The following is a 25,592-nucleotide window of genomic DNA, read 5'->3' on the forward strand; positions in this document are numbered from 1 at the left end:
CTTAGAGTATAAAAAAGTCATGAGGAAATGGACACTAGAGACTTCCTCCTGTAGAGCTGTTAAATTCTGTTTAATGCATTTGTGGCTTTAGAAGTTCCACTTTTAAGTTCTCGGTTCGTGAAGAGATCTAAAGTTTCTCTTTCTCTGCCTCCCCTGTGGAAGTGCTCAGCCAGTTCCCTATAGTTCTTCCTTCACCTAAGAAACAGCAAGTTTATGTGAAAATCATAAATGGACTTGAATAGCTGTGTGTGCACAGGATGCCCTCATGTCCTTTGACTCTTGAGCAGTTCTGTTTTCCCTTCTGTACACCAGTGGTCCCCTTGAATTTGAAAGGCTACTAGTGAGAGGGCAAGAATTGTTGAGCTCAATTTCAAATCTGTTTCTAGCCCTGAAGAAGAGATATAAGCACTTCCCTTGGACATCTCTGGATTTCAGCTGCCCATCTTCGTCAGGACTGAAGCCAGGGAATTACAGTTTACTGTGAGGCAGAATCATAGCATTGGTTACTCTCTGAGCTCATCAGCTGGCTTATCAGACCAGCCAGGCTGCCCTAGGTATACTGGCCTAACGTTGTCTAAGGACTGTACTCAGGGAGAGTCTGATGGATTTTCATTAAAGAGTGGTTTGAATTGTTTTCTTATCTAAGTAATCACTAATATCTTTGACAGAATATGGTATTGAGAGGTTTTTCCTGCTCTGAGGTCAAGGTTTCTCTATCCTCTTTCCCTTCATACGCTGGGAGTGGCAGTATTTGAGCAAAAATGGGGTGTATAGATTGCTAATGGCATTCTGGGTTCCATTTTGTGATGGTCGTGCTGAGCTCCTTCAGGTCAAGGCTGCGATGGCGAATCATAACACATTAGGGCAGTGCCCGTTACTCATTGTGTACTTTGTGAAAAAACCTTCTGAGCTTCTTCCTCATTTCCCTTTCTAGGCTTCGTCCTTATTGAAATGTCTTTTTCAGTTTGTACTCTTAAACTAAGATGGAACATACTCTCTTTAGGGCACACTAAGTTGAAGAATTCCAGATTAGACCTAGGAGCAAATCCCTCTTAGAATTTATGTTGAGCCTAAGTCCTCTGAAAAGTTGAAGATTTTCCCCAAACTCTGTATTTCTTTAATTTTTTTGGTGTGTTGGTTCTGGACCCTCATAGAGGTGGTTAGAAGATTAATATTATAAGCGCATAATAAATACTTCATTCATTTACAGAAACCCAGCCTTGTTAGTGGCCATTGATTTGTTCAGTAAATATTTATTGGTGTCATCTGTATGCCAGTATTATCCTAGCCACTCATCTGTTCCCCCAGGGGAAGTCAGGACTTGTGTTACTTGTAAGGAAGATTCATAGGTTACCTTGACCTCTAATTTCACCTTAAAGTTGGTTGACTTCCTTTGGATGCCTGGGTCTGTAATGCAATGAGTGGCTTCCTGATCTGTGCTTTGGGAAGCCCAGAACTCCTTATGCTGGGGCAGTATCTTAAGGAAGTTATGATGGAAGGCAGATTCTAGCAACTTATGCTGAAATAAGCCCCCTGGCTACTTCACTCTCTACCCATGTCTTCTCCTCCTCCCATCCAACCTAATCCTCATTGGAATTACCATCTCTGCCCAGGCAAATTACTGCTGCTACTGTAACCACCTCTTGTACACAGATGCCCCTCAAATTTGTTACTTGGGACTGTTGCTCCTTCTGCAGCTGCTCTTAATTTTTCTGTAGTCCGATTTCACCTGTGTCAAGATGTATTAGTTTGGAATATGCCTACATGGGGACTATATCTTTGGGAAGGATTAGGAAGGAAACTTGTATATATTTGGAAGGGGGTGTTCATCGGAAAGTAGTGTGATTATACCTTCTTAGAAGAACACTCCGTAATTGTCGTGAGGAGGATGCTACATCAAACCCTCTCTTGGCACAGATTGGACTGTTTGGAACAAACAAAAACCACATGGGCTGTTGTATCATTATGCTCTGTGTCCACAGCTGTGCTGACACCGCCTTCTCTTGTGTTTTGATTTTTAGAAACTGAAGCACACTGAGAGTGATAAGCTGCAGGTGCAGATTCAGGCTTACCTGGACAACGTATTTGACGTGGGAGCTCTGCTGGAAGATGCCGAAACCAAGAATGCAGCCTTGGAGAGGGTGGAAGAGCTGGAGGAGAACATTTCTCATGTAACTACATCTTGGGAAAGGAAAAACTGTCTTTGTGTAACTGGGTGCCAAGCAGAATGAGTGTTGGCTGTTACCGCAGAAAATGAAAGGATTTGGAGTATAGGGATGAACTGCAGCTTGAGATCGAGAGCTGTCAAAAGCCACCCGGGGTTCTTTCAAAGAAGGCATGTTTGTTACTTAAAACTAAAGGGAATCCATTGCCTTGCCTTAGCTCACCTGCTCAGTTTCTGCTGAGCCCAGATTTCCTGGCCATCTTACTTATCCCAGAAGGTGAGGTGATTGGCGCCATGTAGAGGGGAAATGAAACTTGAATATGTGAATTTGGGCTGATGTGAAGACCTTTCTACTCATATTCTCTGAATATAAGTCATCTTCTACCACATGCGTTCACACGGGCCCATGGAGGATGGGTTCTAGTGCTTTGTGCTAAAATAAGCCCCAGAGCAAATAGACCATTATCAGTGTCTTCCTCACCTCCCACCCAACCCAGTCCCTCAGTGGAACTGCCATTGCTACACAATGTTCAATCTCTTTGGGAGTTTGGATTTATTTTTTCTTTAAAGTTTGTTTGTTTGTTTGTTTGTTTAGAAAGAGAGAGGAAAAAAACAAGTAGAAAGGAGCAGAGACAGAGGGGAGACAGAGGATCCAAAGCGGGCTCCGCACTGACAGTACAGAGCCCGATGTGGGGCTTGAGCTCATGAAATGTGAGATCATGACCTGAGGTGAAGTCAGACACTTAACTGACTGAGCCACCCAGGTGCCCCTGGAAGTTTGGTGTGACGTATCAATAAGTTCTATTTCACTCCTGGTCTTCTGAATATAAGTCAGTTCTGCTGAATGTGTCCATACAGGCCCATGGACAGGATGGTCTTGTTTCTTCTTGATGGCCAGTCTTCCTGGTCCTGCCTTATGGTTACTCACGTGCAGTAAAAATTCATTTCAGCTACAGGCATTTTCAAGGAAATTAGCGTTCCCTTAAATCTATTCTTCTTTGAGGAGTGTCCTATCAGTGTTACATTAACTCTGTCTCAGGGCAGGGACTTATTTTGATTTGAGGGATTTATTTCACCACAGACTAAGTTGAATATAAGTCTAAAGGCCTTCAGAGGTTGTCCATTTATTCATCCATTAAGCAAATATTTGAATATTGTGAGAATGAACAGAAAAATGGTGCTTCTTAAAGACCTAAGCATTGTGAGAACCAGATTTGTTTGTTAAATTCTGCTTGACAGTGTCCTTGGCTGTAATTGAATTGTCTCTTTTTAGAGCAATATTATTTTCCCATTTGAATGGTCCGATTATTTCCCTCTACACTTTCTTAGTTGAGAGTATTGTATGTGTGTGATGTCCTTCACCTTTGTCCCTCACTCTGAGAATGGGCATCTTCATGGCTGTGGTTAAGCCAAGTTGGTGAGCCAGCCATTCACGCCGCCCCCCCTCCCTTTGTTAAGTGTTGTAGTGACCTGCTTGGTACCTGCTTAGGAAGGGCATTTATCGGCCTTGCCCTGAAAGATTCGTATCCTATTCTGAACCTGATCAGCATTTTAACCTCTACCTTTCCTCCTCACCTTGCCTCTCTGGTGTTCTTTACTTGTGATTGTTTTCAGTGAGATGTGGGAAATCAGAAGTAGCTCACTTTCAGAGGCTTGTGGGAAAAGTAATTAGTTAACACGTGGCTCATACTATCTTCCTCTTGAAGCCTCAGCCAGCTGTCCATAACCATACTCACATAACCCACTTTTTTTTTTTAATGTTTTATTTATTTTTGAGACAGAGCATGAGCAGGGGAGGGGCAGAGAGAGAGGGAGACACAGAATCCGAAGCAGGCTCCAGGCTCCAAGCTGTCAGCACAGAGCCTGACCGGGGTGGGGGGGCTCGAACCCACAAACCATGAGATCATGACCTGAGCCGAAGTCGGACACTTAACCGACTGAGCCTCACATAACCCAGTTTTGAAGTAGGCTGCCTGTTTATTTGAACTGTCCCTCCAAATAACTTTTATTACTTGGGTTAGTTTGGGTCAAAACAAGCAGTACTATTTTTTAAGCTGGTGTTCGGTAATAACAGAACCAAGTTTTCTGGACTGATAAATTTCAAAAGCTTGTGCCTAATGGGCTTTTCTTAGTGAAGGAAAGGTGAACTTCCCCTCTTGCCTCACCTCCTGTTTCCCACCCTTGCAGGCTCACGTTGGTGAGCCCCTTCTGCCAACCCCTGAGGAAATTGAGGGAGGTACACTGTGTATGTTGAAACACTAAGGAACTGACATATGGGTTTTATTAAGGATCATGTATAAATTATTAATTCCTATTAGAGACAAATAGGTATTCAGAATCGTATTATAAATATTAATGTTTCCAGAAAAACAGCTTGTAGAACACATGCAGGACTCTGGGCCCCAATAGAGCTCTACTTTCTGAGAACCGAGGACCTGATGAGAATGGTTGTGTGTTGTGACACAGCTTCTCTTTTATACCTTTATAGCTGTCTGAAAAGCTGCAAGACACAGAGAATGAAGCCATGTCCAAGATCGTGGAACTGGAAAAGCAGCTGATGCAGAGGAACAAGGAGCTAGATGTTGTTCGAGTGAGTGTGCTGACGGCAGCTGCCCCAGATGGGCATTGCAGGGAAGGTGCCCCAGCTTTAGTAGAATGTGGACTACATTCATGTCAGAGGAATGCATTGATGCAACGTATTTATTGGAATCATTTCAGAGGCGATACTCAGATGAAAAGTACACATAGTTAGGGATGGATACACATGTGTTTGCAATCAAATGTTGGGGGTTCAGTACTTCCTTATCACAGTTTTCGAGAGCAACAATATTTTCCCATCTGGACAAGTCTGACTTGATTCAGTGGATCACCCATTTGCTTGGAAATAAAAACACAGCATGGATTTAATTCATGCCACTTATTTATTTTTACTAGGACTTGGACTTCTTTGTATTTTTTTGCTTTGCTTCTACTTGAAACCAGATTTGGTGGTTGCCGTGGAAACGGTGAAATCACAACACAGGCAAGATCTAATGTCATTCACCAAAAGAATTAAAAAAAAAAGAAAAGGCAAAGCAAAACCAATCCATTTTATTATCAGATGATCCCAGCTATTTTATTTGGCCTTAGCATTGTTTTACCTTACATGTCAGGTTTTTATGGAGTGCCATCCGTGTGTTTGGAATTGTGCGGAACATAAAATCACCAAAATGCCTGGAGGGCTTTCAGGCAAATGGCTTGCCTCTACACCATCGTTGATGAAATGGCACATTTTACGCGATGCTTATCATGTCTGTGTGTGTTGCTTGATATTTTGACATGTCCTACAGTTAACTCTAGGAAATTTATTTTTTGGCACGCCATCGAGACAGAGTTGTAGCATATGGACTCGATTCAAGTCAGACTCTCAGATTATTAATAATAGACAGGGTGTGAAGAATGTTTCCCTGCCTGCTGGAGGTTTGTGGTGAGAGATCACATGTGCAAGACCCAGCAAGTAAGTTCCAGAAAATCCTTTCCCTGGAACCTTCGTGAGCCCCTTATGAAAGGAACAAGGACAGCCTTTAAGTTGAAAACTGCAACTTTTTTGTTTTCTGCTAAAAACCTGGACAAAAAAAAGTAATTAGTAGAGGGAAGCGTTGGCCTGTTCTGTTAACTGCAAACCAAAAGGAAAAGGTTACAGTGATTGCTGTCCTAAGCTTGCAGGAGGGCATTGTGAAGTCCAGAGAAACCCATTCAAGAACAGTCAGCCCCTGGGTATTCATGAGTAGATTCTTCTATGCTTTGCAGATTTTTAATCCCAGTCTGACTTCTATCCAAATCTGACTTAGGGACTTTTGTCTACTGTTAGCCGATACATGTCTAGGAGTTACAAATGAATTTTAAAACAAGTAAAAAGGAAAACATTCTGCCCCACCAGAATATCCTCGGGATATTCCAAAGTCAGCTATAAAATTATTTTTGGGTCATCTCTGCCTTGCTTGTCTCCACCTGCAGGGAAAATTGAGTTAGCTGTACTTATTAATGGAAAGAACTATATTGGTGATAACAATTGCTAGAGTATATTGCATGCATTACCAGTGAACAATTGAGAATGAATAGGACTTTTATAGGAGGCTGAGTTCTATAGAATTCTTATGTGTATATCAGTATCCTTCCTTTTAATTTTTTTGGTTATTTTCTTAAAAAAATTTTTTTTAATGTTTGTTTAATTTTGAGGAAAAGATAGAGTGTGAGCAGGGGAGGGGCAGAGAGAGAGGGAGACACAGAACCAGAAGCAGGCTTCAGGCTCTGAGCTCCGAGTTGTAGGCGCAGAGCCCAGTGTGGGGCTCGAACTCTCGAACTGTGAGATCATGACCTGAGCCAAAGTTGGATGCTCAACCAACTGAGCCACCCAGATGCCCCTTGTTTGGTTATTTTTTTGATCCTCAATTTGCCAACCTGATGGTAAGAGGTATGGATGTTGCATGAAGATAGACTGGTGACTGCAAACTCTTTTGCAGGAAATCTACAAGGATGCAAATACCCAGGTTCACACATTAAGGAAAATGGTCAAAGAAAAAGAAGAAGCCATTCAAAGACAGTCTACCCTGGAAAAAAAGATTCATGAACTGGAGAAACAAGGGACCATTAAAATTCAGAAGAAAGGGGATGGGGACATTGCCATTCTGCCAGTTGTGGCTTCTGGCACATTGTCCACAGGGTCAGAGGTGGCAGTGGGTAACTTTGTGGGACCAGCAATGGGGGTTGCCTCCTCGGGCCCCCTGCCCCCTCCTCCCCCACCACTACCTCCATCATCAGACACACCTGAAGCAGGTGAGGAGCCTGGTAGGAGAATTGAGGGTAGTATTTGGGATATTTGTATTTCTTCTTTTATCCGCTGTCCATTTGTGCACTTTGCTTTTCTTGGCATTTTCTTTTACTCACTGATTTTAAAAACTTTTTACATTTTGAGATTTAGGTTATAAAACTTCATTTTACATATGCTGCAGTATATTCTTTATTTCTCACTGAGTAGATTTTAGAGTCACTGAAAAAAATCCTGTGTCCTTTTCATGATTTTGATTTTGGATTCCTTTATGTGCATGTGACATCCAGCAGGTGAAACCGTTCTCCTATTTTCAAAGGCAATTTGTGTCTTCTTTTTTTTGCTAGTGCAAAATGGCCCAGTAACGCCACCTATGCCACCACCGCCACCACCCCCTCCCCCTCCCCCACCGCCTCCACCCCCTCCTCCTCCCCCTCCTCTCCCAGGTCCTGCAGCTGAGACTGTGCCAGCTCCTCCTTTACCTCCCCCACCTCCTCCCTCTGCACCCCCGCTGCCTGGGACGTCCTCACCCACAGTGGTTTTCAACTCAGGACTAGCAGGTAAGAGCTTGGAATGGAGTCCCGGGTACTTGTGCAAGAAATACTCATTTGTGTTACCCCTGGAGGCCTTAAAGCCGTTCTTTGGAAGTCCAAGTCTCCTGCAGTCCCATGTATCTCCTCTTAATATCATTCCTGCTAATGTAGCCAGTAAAGGGGAAGTTCTTCACAGGAGGCATTTTTCTCTGAGTAGCTGTTGTTGTGCTCTCTCTAGCAGGGAGTTCTGATTTTCCAGTCTTCCCACCTTCCACTCTCCCCACTAGGAAAGGGAAGGAAAACTAGTTACCTTCTTAGGGATAAGTGCATTTTCATGGGTTCATCAAACACCTGTGGACATCTGTAGTAGAGCTCTGTTTTTGGAAGGTACTTGCAATGTTGTTTACAAAAGGAGAAAATGCCTTTCTGTGTGATTGCCTGATGTAGGTTTCCAGGCATTTCTTCTGTGCATTTGAAGATAGAATTCACTATAGTGGAGCTGAAGCTTCAAGGGAAGATGTTGCCAAAAGCAGTATCTGTGTGCCTTGAAATGCTTCCGCATAGCACATGCTGCCCTCCTGCTAACCAGGGTAGAATGCGGCACCCCTCACCAGAAATAGGGTGTGTGGGGGGCGAGAAGAAGAGAGTCGTTCTAATGCCTTGAAATAGAAGTTCTGATTTCTGTCTGTTGGAAGTGACTTTTTACTATTTTCTAAAATACCACAGCGATTTTCTCAGTCATGGAGCATTTCCCTGGCATTTTGAATTGCTCTGAGCTTTGCCATGTCATGTCTGCGTGACATCAGATAATTCTGCTTCCTCCTCTACGTCTGTCTCTTGGTGAGATCTCTTATTTCTGATGCAGAACTACCACTCTTACACGTGTGGTAGTTCCCAGAGCATTTTGTCCAATGTCTACATGACCATCTTAGCTGTAAGAGATTTCCAGGCTGCCCACTCCATCCCTCAAGAGTGTCCCAGCAGCAGCTGTACTGGCTAGCCATTAGGGCACATTCATCTGAGTGACCCAGAGCAACCTCCTTAATTCACGTCGAAGCTGTGGTGTTTACCTCCACCCCAACCTCCACAAAATTTTCAGAGAAAGAAATAAGATGCTTGTTGAAAGTAATGTTCACAGTAATCCAGTGATTTAGTTCTTTCAAGGTCTCCCCCATTTAGTACTTTCTTCTAGAACTTTTATTGCTTCTGAAGGACAAATGTTGAAGGTGTATCTTCATGGAACTGTTGGGTTTTGGAATGTAAGCAAACCAAAACCTCTTGAGAAGCCCCAGGAATCCATTCCATCAACAGGCTGCTCTCAGTGACTGAGTGTGAAAACCTGGAACTGGCATGTGCACCTGGCTCACCGATGAGGCTTTCCTTGTAGCGCCCGGAGACACGGCTGCTATGGGGTGTCTCCTTTGCTACTACTTCCTTTGTCCTTGGCAAAAACTCCGTGTGGCAGAGCCTCCACTCCCATTCGCTCGAGCTCTCCTCTAGAACTCACAACTGCTTTGGCGAAGCGAAAGAGCCATGAGGCTACGATGCACAGGTCCAGGGCTCCCTCCGGTAGAACGCTTGTCCTCTCTGGTTAATTTTTTTGCCTGGGTTCTTCTCGCTACTTAACTTTAAAAATTTGCAGGCTCTCTCAATTGCCTCAGCTTTAGAGTGTGGAACTCTCTGTTCAGCTGATGACCACTGCTACCTTCAGGGTTCTGCAGTTGGAAGTTGTCCCTTATGTGTCTTACACCATTTTTAGAGGACCGTGTGTGGGATTTACGAAACGTCTCTAAGTGCCGTAAGTGTCCATTGATGGACTGCAAGATGTTCTGTTTTATAAGATTTAAGGATTATGAGATCATTATGGAGCACATGTTGTGAGGGGTGTTGCCAGTGTGTTGGGTAACTTTCTCCCTGAAATCAAGAGGCCAGACAGAGTCAGGATGTCCCAGTAGGGCCAAGAGACAGAGCTGATGATATGACAGGATGATATACCAAGGGCTCCCGGAACCCAGAAGCCTGTGACATTGCTAGGCCCTGGGATCCATGGGCAACAGGATGGCCTATCTCTTCAACAAGGCAATGAGCAGGTGTGTGCTTGGTGGCTAAGACGGGACCTGAACGAGGTCCCCTAATTTTATCTAGTTTTCTTTGCATTTTAGAGAGAAAACATAGTGTGGAATGTATATTTGAAGGGTAAGGCTTCTTCCTCAAATCTTTGACGGAGCAGTCTGGCTCCCATTTCCTGCTTCGGTCATCTGTAACAGACTGCTGTGCTGTCTCTTTGGGAGAATGTGCTTTGGAAGTTCACGATGAGAATTTATACTTGGCTGATTATTTTTCATTAAAACATTTCTCATTTCTTCTGCAAGACCTAGCACAATTCAGTCATGGCTGTTTGGGACCACTATAATGAAATCATTTTTTCCCCTTTTCTAAAAAGGATTACTTTTTAAAACAAAATAATAAGGGAGTCTTCAAGGCAGGTCCGAATGGAAATGAATTTTTGGCTCTGTGCTGCCTTGTGAAATGTGTCCAAGAAGCATGAAATTCTCTGCTAAAAGTGCGTGAATTGCTGAGTGGCTTGACTCTAACCATATCTAATTTTTTTTTTTTTTATATTTTCTTTGTTCTCTCTGCTTCCACAAAAGATGGGCCAATCAAGCTTTTCTGTAGGTTGCTCCTCACTGAGTGTTTTGAGTGTTTGCCATGTGTTCCCGTTGGTCACACTGTGCCTTGACATGTTTTCACTCCATCTTACACTGAACCATTGCATTTTGACCCTGTGTCTGTGGGAAGTCTCGCTGTTGGCTGATTGTTGTTCCAGGTTTGCTCGTGCATTTTAGTAGAATAGATCGTGGCTCGGCGAGCAGACAGCCTGGATTTTATATGCCATATTCCTTTCCCCCTAAGAGAAGAGGAGTGGGTTTTTTGTTGTTGTTGTTTTGTTCTGTTTTGTTTTTTCCCTTTTAGTTTAATTGTCATAGTTGGATCCAAGGCATCAATTCTAGGAGGATTTTAGATTTATTCTGGGGGAGAAAGGGTAGTTGCTCCACAGGACAAGGACAGGCTGCTAGGTGCTGTGTTTCCAGGCCTTTCCCACTGGTCTCCAGCTCTCTCCATGGAACACCTACCACCACGTGGAGCCACTGCCTTCAGCCTGAACCCTGCGAGCACTGTGTCTGTCATGGTCACCTGTAGGCCTCTCCTTCTACAACCCACCCCCCCATTCCCCATTGGGAGTTAGGATCATCTTTCTGAAGATAACCTATTTTTGCCCGTGTTCTGATCTCAGCCTTATTTTTAATCTTGCTGAGGAGTTAGAAGTAGCGTGGCTGCAGATGGAATGACTTTTAGCCAGTGTCCTGAGGCCTGCGGTATCCGTGGATGGATGGTGGAGTCAAATGGCACCAACCCGCCAGCTCAGACTGTGGAAAGATCCCTGTACAGCTTTTCCTCTATTCTTGCTTTTTCTCCCTCCATATTATTCAAAGGCCAGATTAGAGGAAGGTCTCTTTCTTTGTCCTGTGGAGGACATGGGTTTTCCTGGGCAGTGTGGACCTAAATGAAGGGCAGCGAGCAATCCAACACTTCTGGGAGTGGGGACTAAGGTGTCACTTGGTGGTAGAAAGGCCTGGTTTACAAAGGCAGTGTTTCTGTATTCCTGTATGCTTTTCTGTGGATTTATCAGATGACATGCCTGCTGTTTATATGGCTTTCGTAACTCTGGATGAATGGCAGGCAGCCAGGTAAAAGCCCAGCGTACGTTGGGTTTATTTTGTTGTGCACTGCAGTTCTCTCTCGTGCTGATGATGGCAGATAGTGAAGCTCCCAAATAGTGTGGTGGGCGTCCCGGGATAGACTTAAGAGGATACGTGCGTCTAGCTAGATGGGTCTGGAAGACTGCTTTATGAAGTGTCCTTAATTAATGGAGTTTTTAATGGGTTTCCTTTTTTAGCTCATTTCCCCATAGTGAGAGGAGTCGGCAGTTCCTTACCTGACTCCTGGAAGATAGATCCCTTCCTCTCTATTAAGAGGTTTTCTGTGTTTTTTAATGGGTTCATTGATACCTTCTAGCTGCATCTAGCTGACTCCTGGGGAGGACTTGCTCCTTAAAAAAGGGGGAAGGGACTGTGGCCAGTCTCAAAAAGCAGTACTAATTGTAATTTCTAAGCACCCCTTCTATCATCTTAAATATTTTCTGTTTTGGGCTGTTCATGGCCCTTGGTGTGGTTGGAATAACTCAGCCTGAATATAATCCCCATTGTCAAAGTTGTTCACAAGAATGCGTTGCTGCTCGACGTTACAGAAAGTCAGTCTTCTTGACGTCACATTCCTGGTGGTATAGACAGCCACTCCCTGCAGTCCCTGATCATCTTTTAAGATTGCTTTGGAAATGTGTGTTCTAGAACTGAGAATTTAAGATTTCAAAATTTGACTCACATTCACCAGTGTCACTATTTGTCCTCTCTGCTGTCTACTAACATCATTAATAATTTTTGCTCCCCGGTACTTTGTCCTACACATTGTCCTAACATTGTGATCGTAATGCAGCAATCCATTTGCCTGCATTAAAAAAAAAAAAAAAAAAAAAAAAAAAAACCAAAACCCTGGCTCTTAGAAAACTTTCCTACAGTGTTGCATCAGTCAACCAAATGATAAACCTCAGATTACTCTTGCCAAAGCCATGTGTGATGTTTTCTGTGTTTAAAAACACTTGGGCACCTCTTGCCAGTGTTCCTGCAGTGTTTAAGTGACATCTGCAAGGACTACTCTGATTGTTCTTGAGAGTCATGGGGTTTGGCTGGAATCTTAATTTGATCCTCTCTGACTTCTGTAGCTGTGAAAATTAAGAAGCCAATCAAGACGAAATTCAGAATGCCAGTTTTTAACTGGGTTGCCCTGAAGCCAAATCAGATCAATGGCACAGTCTTCAACGAAATTGATGATGAGCGGATTCTGGAGGTATTTTTCTCGTTGGTTAGAAACTAGGGGCTGGTTCTCTGTGAGGCAAAGTTCAAATGGGTGCTCTGCTAACCTGGAAGTTTCAGCAATAAAATGCTAGTATTTTAAATGCCTTGATGGAAAGAAGAAAAGAAAATTCTCTAATATTAGAGAATAGGACACTATTTTGCAAGATTGTTTCAAAACTGTGTTTAAAAGTTATGTTACTATGGAGTGGTTTTGATGATCTTCAGTAGACGCCACAAAATATGTATCTGACACAAACCCTGCCCTTAATTTATAAAAGGGCATAAAAACCCTTTATTGAACTACAAGTGAATAAGAACTCAATAATTATACTCACTAGCTGTTTGATGGATCCTTTAGTCTGTGGTGGCCAGCTCTGCAAGGTAATTAGTGAAAGGCAGCTGAATTGGCCAGATGGAATCAGCTCTCTTCTTTAGACCTTCATGGCTGTCTGTGTGGCCTAAGTCATGCCATAGCACAAACAGGAAGATAGAGCAAGCCTTGATCAAAGGCAAATATTGAGTAGAAAAAGTAAGTTCTTTGATGCTTAAGAAACTGTCAAAATGGTTACCTAAGTTAATTTTTAAGTATAATCCAATTTGCCTGTTTCATCCCTTTTTACTCCAGGATTTAAATGTGGATGAATTTGAGGAAATATTTAAGACAAAAGCTCAAGGTCCTGCCATTGATCTTTCTTCAAGCAAACAGAAGATAACACAGAAGGGATCAAACAAAGTGACGTTACTGGAAGCAAATAGGGCCAAAAATCTAGCCATAACTTTGAGGAAAGCTGGAAAGACTGCTGACGAGATATGTAAAGCTATCCATGTGTAAGTTCAGGGCATTCTGGAAAGTTAGATTCTGATAAATTTATAGGATAAAACTGAAAATAAGCAAGTGATGAATCGGTAGGTAACAAATATTTCAGTAGCAGGGCAAGATCAAAGATAAAAGGTGGGGCAGTTCTTGATATCCACACACCAGAGATTCCCTTTGTTACGTACGTGTGACGTCAGTGTTGAATGAAATGCTGCCACCAAAGGGGTGGGCCAGAAATACTCTTTGGGAGTGCCGTCTTAGAGTGAAATTTATTTGAGAAGAATGACAAGTGGATTGTGGCATCACTTATCTACTTGGTCTGGTATCCTATATGCCTATAGCAACGCTTACATACAAAGGATGGAGAATTACCCGAGCTAAGGAAAGGGAGAGACTGTCACTCTTCTATGGAGCATCTGAATTCTCTCTAGATGTATTGAATACAAATTTGATGGCATTTGTGGAATGATACAGTTCAGTGCCAAATGCAAATGGGATACAGATGCATCTTTTAATTCATAACAATAGGAATGTGATTCCTGTTTCTTTTAGCAACTTTCAGGAAATTTTAAACAAAGTTCAGTTCTTTTTTTTATCCTTGAACTGCAGAGAAGGCATTCGTTTTATTTGCTTTCTATTAGAGGAATCTTTCGGCCCTTCTTGTGGTCATGAGGATGTTCAACTATGATAAAGAACAAATGTTTTACATGTGTTAGGAATGAGTTCATTGTAAACTTGTATTTCATAAATTTCGGTGAGATTCATGGAGGAGTATATGACCCTCAGAAATCATTTGTTCCAATTTCATGTCCTCAGTCTGGATTGTAATCCAGTAATCTAGTGTATCCTATACTCTGTTCTGATTTTTGATGTTGAAACGTCATATGCATTCTGGTTTTTAACCTCCATATACCTTATTTGTCATGATAGTTAGATGTAATTATATTATTTTGCCAGACAAAGATTGTCCAGGGAAGAAATTAGAGGTTGTAGCAAATACTTGGTTTGTTCAAATTGAGCATATATCTAAAAAGATCTGGTTTACCTTCAAGGGATGTATGCATTTAAGCCACAGCATCCACTTTGTACAGGCATTTGGATACATTTTTTTCTAAAGAAGAAAAAAATACCCCAGACTGTTGGTTTAATTGAAATATATTAGAGTTTACCCGATATTTTGTAATTGTGTAATATTAATTTCCCTAATTAGCAATACTTCATATGCCTTAAAAACCACTTATGTGTCCTTGAACCACTTACCCATCAGATGTTTTAGCCTGCCTTCTTGCTCTTCCTGCTGTCATTTACTGTTGATTTCTAGAGACTGAAAGCTATAGTAGTAGGCTAAAAACTGAGCATGGCTATTGTGATAAGGTGTGGGTTCTCAGAAAGGAGCTATTTGTTGGGCAGTCAGGAGCCAGCACCGATTGGCATCTTCACAGTTGAGCTATAGGCATCGTCAGCTCATTGCATTGCTGGTTTATGGATAGGACTAAATGGTGGTGTGGTTGAAAGGGTAGGAGGTGTTCACTCTAACACTGACATGTCCACATCTGTCTTCAGATTTGACTTGAAGACCTTGCCTGTAGACTTTGTAGAATGTTTGATGAGGTTCTTGCCAACTGAGAATGAGGTGAAAGTGTTCCGGCTCTATGAGCGGGAAAGGAAGCCCCTGGAGAACTTGTCAGATGAAGACCGGTTCATGATGCAGTTCAGTAAAATTGAGAGACTCATGCAGAAGATGACCATCATGGCCTTCATTGGGAACTTTGCGGAAAGCATTCAGATGCTGACTCCTGTGAGTGGACCAACTCTGGCAGGGGAGAGGGTCCAGAGAGATATAGAATCATTTTTTTCTTTTAAGTCTCTTCCAGAATTTGCACATAGCGTCATGGGCTCTAAAGACTCCTTCCCAGAACTTTCTAGATTGCACTTTTATTTTGGCAATCTTTTTTTCACATTGTTTATGCCAAGTAATGTGAAAATAGTGGATTTCCATATTTCATATTGCTATTCTCCTCCATAGAATGCCATTTTCTGTGTCTATGGATGTCCTCTGGGTTTCTACCTCAGTACATAGGACCAGGAAAATCATTTTCTCAAACTTGTTCCTCTCCTGAAGATACCAATGTTCTGGCTGGTTTCGCAAACCTGAAAATGTTGCGTTCATTTCTAAAATGACCCTGTATCTTTAATGAACAGGCTTACTGGCTTTCATTGGAAGCATTGTAAATTTACCACAGGAGTCTTTTTCCTTGGAGATTTGTTATAGTACACTGTGGTGATGCAGAAATAAGAGCCAACCATCTCTTGTCCCTTTGTGTTAATCTGGTAGAGACTTATTAATATTATAAACATAAATATCATAAATAGTTCTTTCCCAGTTCTGTTTCTAAATAAACTTGTTAATTACCGACTATAGTAGCATGTCTGTTCAACACATGTTCTGAGAACTTCTGGAGGTTGATTATATTCCTTTGGTGTTTTGTTTTCATTCTTGGACAGCTCCATTCATTTAAAAACATATTGTCTTACATGATGTGAGGAGGTGGGCAGGGAATTGAGTTCTACTAGAAGATGCTGTGGACTCTGAGCTCTGAGTCCCATTGGTTACAGATTTTGTGATAAGTTCTGACATTTCTTCTTATTTCATATACTTTGAGAGAGAGCTTGCATGTAATGATATGGTTACCTAAGACCTAGCAGGACAAGTTAAATTTGTTATGTTGAAGAAAAATAGAATCTCAGCATATTTAAGGTCTAAATGCAGGTCTGTTTTCTTCTGTGTTAAATTTTTAGTTTCCAATTAGAGTTTCTTATTTTTAACATGTCTCTTTTTTTCACCCCCTTCCTTCCTTTGAATGGAATCTAGCAACTGCACTCAATTATAGCAGCATCTGTTTCTATAAAATCATCCCAAAAACTCAAGAAAATTCTGGAGGCAAGTAAAGTTTTCCTTGTATACACGTAGGGAAGAGCTGACTCCAGCCACATTCGTTGGCCTGGGAATACCTGGGATGCTGTTCTGATGGGCTTCTCTTTTCTCTCTCTCTCTCTCTCTCTCTTTTTTTTTCTTTTGCAGATTATCTTGGCCCTTGGAAACTATATGAATAGCAGTAAGCGAGGAGCAGTTTATGGATTTAAACTTCAGAGTTTAGATCTGGTGAGTGGACTGAAAGAACTATAAGAGCTATATAAGGGACAAAACAACCGGCAGAGATTAAGTCCCAGAGTGGAGTCTGCTCTTGGAAGTGGGGTAGGATGTTTTGATGAAGATTGCTATAGGTGGAGGATGTATGGGTACACATTTTCTGGCACATCACTGAGCAGCAGGCACTTAGAACTTTAAAAATACTCAAGCCCTGGGGCGCCTGGGTGGCTCGGTCGGTTGGGCGGCCGACTTCGGCTCAGGTCATGATCTCACGGTCGGTGGGTTCGAGCCCCGCGTCGGGCTCTGTGCTGACAGCTCAGAGCCTGGAGCCTGTTTCGGATTCTGTGTCTCCCTCTCTCTCTGCCCCTCCCCCATTCATGCTCTGTCTCTCTCTGTCTCAAAAATAAATAAACGTTAAAAAAATTAAAAAAAAAAATACTCAAGCCCTTTGACCCAGTGTTTCCATTTCTGGGACTCTTTCCTCAAGAATCTGAATTATGGATGCTATATTTAGTTTATCATTGCAAATAGCAACAATGTAAAGATCCATCATTTTGGAAAATTATTAAATATAACAGTAGTTAATATGATGAACTCTTCTTTAACTCTTAGAATGTTTGTGAAGAATTTTCAAAGAAATAATTTTGTGGGGCGCCTGGGTGACTCAGTTGGTTAAGTGTCCGACTTCAGCCCAGGTCATGATCTCGAGGCTTTTGAGTTCGAGCCCTGTGTCCGGCTCTGTGCTGACAGCTCAGAGTCTGGAGCCTGCTTCAGATTCTGGGTCTTCCTCTCTCTCTGCCCCTCCCCAACTTGTGTTCTCTCTATCTCTCTGTCTGTCTGTCTCTCTCTCTCAAAAATCAATAGGGGTGCCCGGGTGTCTTAGTCGGTTAAACATCCAACTTTCACTCAGGTCATGATCTCATGGTCTGTGAGTTCACGCCCCATGTCAGCCTCTGTGCTGACAGCTCAGAGCCTGGAGCCTGCTTCCAATTCTGTGTCTCTCTCTGTCTCTCTTTCTGCCCTTCCCCCGTTCTCTCTCTCTCTCTCTCTCTCTCAAAAATGAAAATAAATATAAAAAAGTAAACATTAAAAATTGTTTAAAAAATTTGTGTCTAGAAAAGAAAGGAGGGTATAAATTTCATGTACAGTTTGATTTCATCCATGCAAAAAATGCAGAAAAAAAAACTGAATGGAAGTAGGTAAAGATATCAACAGAGAGGTTGGATAGAATTACGGTTTTTGTTTCAAAGTGCTTCTTTTTACTTTTCTGTGTTTTCTAAATAAAAAAAGAAGCGGGTTGGGGGCGGCTTCTGGGAGTCTCAGTCAGTTGAGCATCCGACTTCCATTCAGGTCATGATCTCGTGGTTCATGGGTTCGAGCCCTGCGTCGGGCTGACAGCTCGGCGCTTGGAGCTCTGCTTCAGATTCTGTGTCTCTTTGCCCCTCCCTCACTCATGCTTTGTCTCTCTTTCTCTCTCTCTCAAAAATAAATAAACATTAAAAAAAAATTCCCCTCTGGATGGAAAAGAGTATGCTGTTTTTCAGAGTTGTCTAACTTATGTGGGCAGTGATAACCTTCTCCCCCATGGCTGGGGCTAACGTGGCTTCCACATGAGAAGGTTGAGCTCTGCTCAGGCAGAGTCCTGAGCCCTGGGGAGACATGGCTGTTTGGTAGCGAGTGTCTAGTTGGTCCCACTCCTGGCCCCAAGACGGTCATGTGTGGCAAGCCCAGCTGTTTCGGGTCACGGAGGCTGGGGAATGAGAGAGCTGAACTGAAAATGGGTAGACTGCATTGTGGGAGTCCTGCCACATAGGGAGTACCCGTGTACCACCAGCACCACACTCACTTCTCTGCTCCTTCTCTTTGGAAAGCACTCGGAATGGGGGCTTCCCACTTTTAAGTTAGGGAAAGTCGTATGGCAGATGTGGGGTGGGACGGTTTTGTGTGGGTAGAGATGTGTGAACAGTTTTTGGTGTTGGAGTCCTCCTGGCGTTGAGCATACCCCCTGGCGGAGAAGTCCTGATGTCACTTACAAGTCAGTTGGTTTAGGGGAGAACATGTCCAGGTTTGACCCTCCTGTGGTCCACTTTGGGGTACCGTCCTCCATTACTCTGAGTGGGTGGACTTCTCTTATGGACAAGTTTCTCATCCTCTTCTACCCTAACCCCTGTTCCTTTTGTTTTCAGCTCTTAGATACAAAGTCAACAGACCGAAAGCAAACACTGTTGCACTATATTTCAAATGTTGTAAAAGAAAAATATCACCAAGTGTCCCTGTTTTATAATGAGCTTCATTATGTGGAGAAAGCTGCTGCAGGTACTTGATTTCAGCTATTCATGTTACTCTTGGGTATCGAATGCCTTTAATCATGGATCATGGGGGAACCATTCCCTGCTAAACCACTCTTCGGAACTCCTCTGTAAAGGCAAGGTGACGAAAACATCAGAAGCTCTTTGCTGGGGTACCTGGGCCGGGGTGTTTCCCACACCTGGGAGCCATAATGAACAGGGACGTAAGGGAGACCCTTCTGTGTCCTGTCTAAAGAGTCCGGTCTCTGGACCCTGGGCAGCTTCTGTCTTCCATTCGCTGTCCTTCTTAGTCTCTTGCCGTCACTTGAAATATGAGAATGAAAATCAAGAAGTCACCCCCCGCCTCTGCCAGTTTGATTTTGCGCTGTCCCAGTTGCTCAGGTGTGGTAGCTCAAGCATTGTGCCGTTAGCCTGAGTGGGAGCTAAATTATCAGTACTTTTGGCTGTTATTTCGCTATGGCAGTTTATGCATTTTTCTCATTTAAATCATCGGTGATTCTGAGCCAGCCAGGCTATGATAGGCATGTAATGGTATCCCCGTGTATACATGAGAAAACTGACATTTTTAGAGGTTAACTGTCTTGCCCAAGGTCACCTGGGTAGAACATGAGCGAGACAGGACTAGAACCCGTGTCTTATATAGTGTACTGTCTAATGTGCAATGTCTTCTCCAAAGGCTGTTACGCTAGAAAAAGGAACAAGATGCAGATTAACCTCAGTGTTGGTTACATACTCTGATTCTCATTTTGGGATCTTGAACCCTGAGCAGCCAAGGTGTTTTTTATAAATTCATATTCCTGAGGTCTGCTTCAGACTTGGTGAATCGAATCTTTAAGGGCGAGATTTTTTTTGACTTCCTCAAAGTAAAATGGCTGCTCCTTTTGTGTTCTTACAATAGAGCATTCCATACTATTTCATACACGATGGGTCAGATTTTACTATAACAATTTACATGTCTGTTTCAACCTGTGGACTTATGGGTAATATCTTTATTTTTATGTATCTTTGTAATTCCCTTAGCCGCTAGCACATTGATGGGGGGAGTAAGTAAATGAGCGAACGAATGAATGAGATGATGCACTGTTAGCTGGGGTAGGTACCGAGGACGCCCTAGTGGAGACTGAGAGGCAGGTGGGAAGGTCCTTTGTGAAGGGCTGTGCAGTGTGGGCCATGGCAGACCCACTGAGGGCACAGGGCTCACTTACGCAGTTACTGGGACTTCTCTTCTGGTGGAGTGATTTTCCTTTTTTCAGGTTTCTCCACCTAAATTAGGGATTGTTTAGCATCACAATTGTAACTAAGAAAAACATTTTATAAAAATTTTTGTTTTGGCTGATTTGTTTGGCTCAAGTGAGATTCCCCAAGTGTCATTTGAAAAAAAGTCAGAAAGTGGAGAGATTGAGGATCTCTGGCTGGATTGTTTTCTGTGTCCTCTCTCTGGTGGCCAGGTGAGCTGACAGAGATTCTTTATACCTTTGCTCCTTTGCTTATCCAGTGAACCTTTCAGTCCCTGCTGTGGACGTGGCCCTGTCCTAAGCATTGAGGAGTCAAAGTTGAATAAGACCGTGTGAGTCTAGCAAGGGAAAAACATAACTGGCCTGTTCTGTAATTCATCCATGTGCAGAGCGGAATCGGGCAGTAGGGAGCCAGAGGTGGGGCCTGGTCTTCTGCAGGAGGCTGCAGGAATGTACCTGCTCTGGGAGGGTGGCCACACTGCAGATGGAAGAAGGGTTCATTACATTAACATGAACCCTTCAGGAACAGAGTAGGGTTGATGGACCAGAAGAAGCTGTCCAAGGTTGCTTGGTTTCTAGGGGTCAGTCGTAACTAAAGTTCAGCATTTAAATGCTACCCCCTGCTGGAGAGCCACAGAAATGTAAAAGAGGTCCAAATCTTGGGCCTGGCACAGTTACGGAACCTCTGAGTCTACAGACCAACCAACAGCTTATCATCACCTATAAGAGAAATGGAATAGTTGGGTATAATCCCAGGATTTGGGGTCCATGGTTATCTGAGCTCCACCTCTGCCACCTCCTAGCTGCACAATCTAGGGCCACATAACCTATTTATGCTGCCTTTTTTGTTGCTGGCAAATTGGGCTAATAGTGCAAATGAATTAGTGCATATATAGAAATTAATGCAGTGCCCGGAAGTGAGCACTAGTAAATTATTCATATTGTAAGATCTCTGCTCTGAAAGCTGGAAATCAGAGCTATGGCCCTTGAGTAACCCTAGGAATCCACTGAAAACTGGGCTTACCAGCCACATACACTGTGGTTTTGACATTCATGGGGACATTGCTGTCTCTGCTTCAGTTTCCCTCGAGAATGTTTTGCTGGACGTCAAAGAGCTCCAGAGAGGCATGGACTTAACCAAGAGGGAGTACACCATGCACGACCACAACACGCTGCTGAAGGAGTTCATCCTCAACAATGAGGGGAAGCTGAAGAAGCTGCAGGATGATGCCAAGATTGCACAGGTAAGTACTTGTTCCCTGGACACTCATGAGGAAGTGACTGGGTCCCTTAAGCCCACCTGGGTGCCAGTCCTGGCTTTGGGGGAAGATTGCCCTCTGTCTACCGAGGGTAGATTTTCTTATGGAACCGACGACTATTGGACCTGGAAGTGCCCTGTTTTGCTCATTGTCCTCTTCTAATTTGTAGTCTTCATCTCTTCTCTAGAGGCCCATCCCTCTCCCCTTGCCCTCCCCTGCCACTCCGAGGCTCCCTCTGTGTGAGTCCTGTATTCATTTTAGCCAACATGTGTCATTCCTGTGCTTAGCAAAACCCTGTTCCTGCCCAGGGTGTTGGGTTTCTGTAGGCCTTGACCTTGAAATCTTATACTACACTGGGGGTTAAGTGTATACATTTGAAAAACAGCCAAAACGGACTGTGCATGCCATCATAGAAGGGAAGGCAGAGCTTTGTGGGAACTCAGAAAGCAGACGTGGTGCAATGGCTCCCAAACGAGGCTGTCTTGTGTCGGGAAACAGTTTAAGTGGAGACTGGAGCATCCCTAAGGTGGCAACACCATAAGGAGCATTGAAGCCGCGAGGTGGGATTGGAGTCTGAGTGACTTCTAAGATCCCTTCTAAACCATTGGCCTTAGGAAGCTCTCAAAAGGGGTAGTTTCTTGTTTGTATGAAGGTGTGCACAAGTGCAGGGGGTCCCAGAGATGAATTCCTGTGTGGCACTATCGCCTTCTTCTGGTCACCTTTGCCTGGGCTTTCGGAGGAAACAGGAGTCCTTAGAGAGTCGTGGGGAAATGAGAGGGACAGACAAGAGCTGTGGTGGCGGCTGGATCCTCCCTGCTGCTTTGCTGCTGCTCTTCCCCCACAGTGTCAAGTTCAGATGCTCGACTTTACGAAACTCAAGAGAAGTTTGTTTCTTTACAGGATGCTTTTGATGATGTGGTGAAGTATTTTGGAGAAAACCCCAAGACAACGCCACCCTCTGTCTTCTTTCCCGTCTTTGTCCGGTTTGTGAAAGCCTATAAGGTAAATAGGAGCATGGGGTCCTTTAAAGTCTTCCTTGGCATCATTTCTCAAATGGGTGTCCCCCCAGAGCTGTGCCGGAGTCTCCGCAGCTGTGCAGAGGCCTTCCCTGTCCTTTAGGCAGCTGATCTGGGAGGTCAATGTGAGGCCGCAGTCTCCAGTTCTGTGGAGGTCCTCACCCGTGAGGCTTCCTTTCTCTACCCAGCCAGGACTGGGGTTCAGCCTGAAGGCAAAAGCTCTTGGCTGCCCTTTGGGGCAAGTGAGACACTCCAGGACCATCACTTCCTTCCTGACCGTTCACTCCTGTGGGCAGAGTGAAGGACTTAGAAACTCCAGGCCTCCCGTGCAGTTGTGGGACAAGTCAAGGGAGAGGACTCAGGCCTCCGGCAAGGGCTCTGTAGCTGAGGTCAGAGACAGCCTGCTTGGGTGTGTCCTGCCCAGACCTTTAGGTCCTCTAGACCTTTCTCTAGTGTGGACTGAAAGATGGCACCAGGAAGGATAGTTACTGTCTGTTTCCTCATCTGGACCAATAATAGCCCTTCCTTTACTTTTTTTTTTTTTTAAAGTTTGTTTGTTTTGAGAGAGAGAGCATGAGGGGGTATTGGTTAGGGGCAGAGAGCGAGGGGGGGGAGAGAGAGAGGGAATCTCAAGCAGGCTCCACACTATCAGTGCAGAGCCTGATGCAGGGCTCAGACTCACAAACTGTGAAATCATGACCTGAGCCAAAATCAAGAATCAGATGCTTAACTGACTGAGCTAGCCAGGCGCTCAGTGGCCCTTCCTTTAAATAGGATATTTGACCCAATCCAGGGCTATGGTTTTGAAAAATCATGTGACCCAAAGAGGTATGTGTTGGAAGAATTTGTTCCTGAGAAAGAAGGACTGGGAGGTGGGGTGGGGGGGAGGCGGGGTTGAGGGGGGGCGTTAAGGGATGTTCGTATACTTAGGAGATATTGCAGACGTTATACTCCAGGGTTGTCTACCCTATAACCTTGGTGGAAGAAGGAAGAGTATGATCGGAGGAGGAGGAAGAAGGTGGCGGGGTCATCATTTTTGAGAAACAGCCTGTCGGATATAGTGGGTCACTTCTCTAGCTCCAGAGAATCCTTTGGCCTTTTACTGAAATTCGGAAGGTTACATTATTTAGCCATCTTCTCTCAGCATGGCTTTGTGTAGCTGTAATAATCACAAGCTGTTGGCAAAAGGAAAAGTGGGGATGAACCCAAACACGGCAAAAAATCACTGGGAGCTGTGAGAGGTGAGAATGTCACCGGTCACCAGCTGCTGCTGACTGTGGTACCCTGGGTTCACCGGGCTGGTGATGCTAGTGTGCTGCAGAGATCACTCAAAGTGATTCTTGTGATGTGCTGGGACCACACTTAAGGGAGGCTGGCTTCAAAAGAGAGAATGCCCAAGAGGGCTGAGCTGAGCTGAGCCTGTTTGAGTCCATGTCCCAAATTTATCAGACTAGTCACTCTGCTGCCCTTGGGGAGGAGTGAGCTGTGGGGAGAGACCTGAGAGTGTCACTCAGGCGAGACCCTTGAAGGAAGTAAGAGGCGAATGAATGGAGATTTCCCCCTAACCACGGGCACAAGGAGAGGAATCTGAACTCCTGCTTTCAGAGAAACTGTAGGTAGGTGGACAGATTCTGGAAGCAAAATAAACTCATGTGACAATCACGGAGCAGAGCTGCCAGAAGTCCCACATCTGTGGGACTGAGACTGAGGAGCATTGTGAGTGGAGAAGGGGGTCATCAGGAAGGGATTTCTGGACCAGAATTGGAATTGCTAGGAGATGTCCTGTAGACCAACAGCAAAAGCCCGGATCAGAGCCCTGCATAGACTTAAGTGGTAGATCTTGTAAGCTTTCTGTTCACTCTGATTCCTGGCTCATCAAGATTGTCTAAGAGTGACTTTAAAAGAATCTTGATTGCCATCATTCCCACTGACGTAATCTTTGGGTTCTTTTGATTTGACCCAGCAAGCCGAAGAGGAAAATGAGCTGAGGAAAAAGCAGGAACAAGCACTCATGGAAAAACTCCTGGAGCAAGAAGCCCTGATGGAGCAGCAGGACCCAAAGGTGAGAAGTGCCTGACCCCTGAGACTGTCCTCCTGGGAGGGGAGGCCCTCGTGGTTCCTCGAAGCCAGCAGGAAAGAGGGGCAAAAAGCCGGATTTGCACAGGAGCCTCACAGCTTCCTTCTAGGGCTTGCAGACGTGGCACATGGATTTGTTATTCACTACTTTGTTCAGCATACAGTGGAATGAGGTGAAGAGCATGTTTGTGTAGCATTTCCAAGTTTACAGAGATCAGGCACTTAAATCTCAGGTGGATATACAGTGAGGTCACACCAGATAACCTGATGAGTAACTGCTTAGTGTCCAGGGAAGGCTTCATGGGGTTGCCGTTGGTGCTGGCCATGAGAGCTGGAGGGCTTCGCTACAAGGCATGGGGAGGAGCATTCCCTGGAGGGAAGCAGCCTAGGTAAAGACCGCAAAGGCTGGCAGATCAGAGTGTTCTTCATCGTGGTCCTCTGCACCAAAGTTTAAGAAGTCCATGGTTAATACCAGCTGTCTCTTGTGGCTGCAGGATCCAGCCTTCCCACTGCTGCCAGCTGGAGTTTTGTGTGTGCTTCAGAGAAAGTTTGTTTTCGTCCCAGAAGCTTTCTGAGTTTTTCTGTGGGCAGAATGTTGGAATGGTGCCATTTGTGTTTTTGCCTGAGGCTGCTTATTCAATGATCAGGCACATTTGGACCAGTGGTGCTGGTCCCACTAATCTCTGCCATTTTTTTTTCTGCTCAGTCTCCTTCCCACAAATCAAAGAGGCAGCAGCAAGAATTAATTGCAGAATTAAGAAGGCGACAAGTTAAAGATAACAGACATGTATATGAAGGGAAAGATGGCGCCATTGAAGACATTATCACAGGTAAAAGATATTTTCTCGTTGTGGCCCATAGAGACCCCACTGATCTTACCCCTAGTGAGCTACTCGCCCATTGTGCTGCTGCTTTTATCCAGGGTTTACAAGTTCTTCAGGTGACTTTATGCAGATCCAGAATAAAGGGGAACTCCATGCTAGTGTTAGAAGCATATTTATAGTGGCTGTATACTGCCTGTCAAGGAGACCCAGCACTCTCTGAAAAATCTGTTTCTCATTATCATTGGAATGTTGCAGATTTCACCAGGCCCCGCCTTCTGATGGTTTTCCATTGTCTTTGATTTGTTAGCCTGCTCCATTTTCTATGTGGCCACTCCTACCCAAGTGCCTGGTTAATAAATACTATGGATAAAGCCCATGCAGGGTTGCGCACTAACCGGAGTCAATGCACATTGTTCCAGCATGCTCTT

The 25,592-nt window shown here is 44.1% G+C and overlaps 1 protein-coding gene across 8 annotated transcripts in view; it reads left to right on the forward strand.

Annotated features, from left to right (window-relative positions):
* The window catches only part of FMNL2 (formin like 2), a 312,996-nt gene that overhangs the window by 279,871 nt on the left and 7,533 nt on the right, over positions 1 to 25,592 (forward strand). For all 8 annotated transcript variants that reach the window (XR_006220721.1, XM_042994450.1, XM_042994446.1 and 5 more), the window contains 14 exons: positions 2,022 to 2,171; positions 4,653 to 4,754; positions 6,667 to 6,979; positions 7,319 to 7,531; positions 12,345 to 12,469; positions 13,103 to 13,305; positions 14,858 to 15,092; positions 16,167 to 16,235; positions 16,377 to 16,457; positions 18,632 to 18,761; positions 21,070 to 21,233; positions 22,149 to 22,250; positions 24,228 to 24,326; positions 25,047 to 25,170. Coding sequence is in view for 7 of the 8 variants with exons in the window: in XM_042994450.1 (XP_042850384.1) it covers positions 2,022 to 2,171; positions 4,653 to 4,754; positions 6,667 to 6,979; positions 7,319 to 7,531; positions 12,345 to 12,469; positions 13,103 to 13,305; positions 14,858 to 15,092; positions 16,167 to 16,235; positions 16,377 to 16,457; positions 18,632 to 18,761; positions 21,070 to 21,233; positions 22,149 to 22,250; positions 24,228 to 24,326; positions 25,047 to 25,170 (2,110 nt within the window). In the remaining variant the exon portion in view is untranslated. The remainder of the gene's footprint in view (positions 1 to 2,021; positions 2,172 to 4,652; positions 4,755 to 6,666; positions 6,980 to 7,318; positions 7,532 to 12,344; positions 12,470 to 13,102; positions 13,306 to 14,857; positions 15,093 to 16,166; positions 16,236 to 16,376; positions 16,458 to 18,631; positions 18,762 to 21,069; positions 21,234 to 22,148; positions 22,251 to 24,227; positions 24,327 to 25,046; positions 25,171 to 25,592) is intronic.

This window comes from Panthera tigris, chromosome C1 (assembly GCF_018350195.1).
Source record: "Panthera tigris isolate Pti1 chromosome C1, P.tigris_Pti1_mat1.1, whole genome shotgun sequence".
Classification (NCBI taxonomy): Eukaryota; Metazoa; Chordata; class Mammalia; order Carnivora; family Felidae; genus Panthera; species Panthera tigris.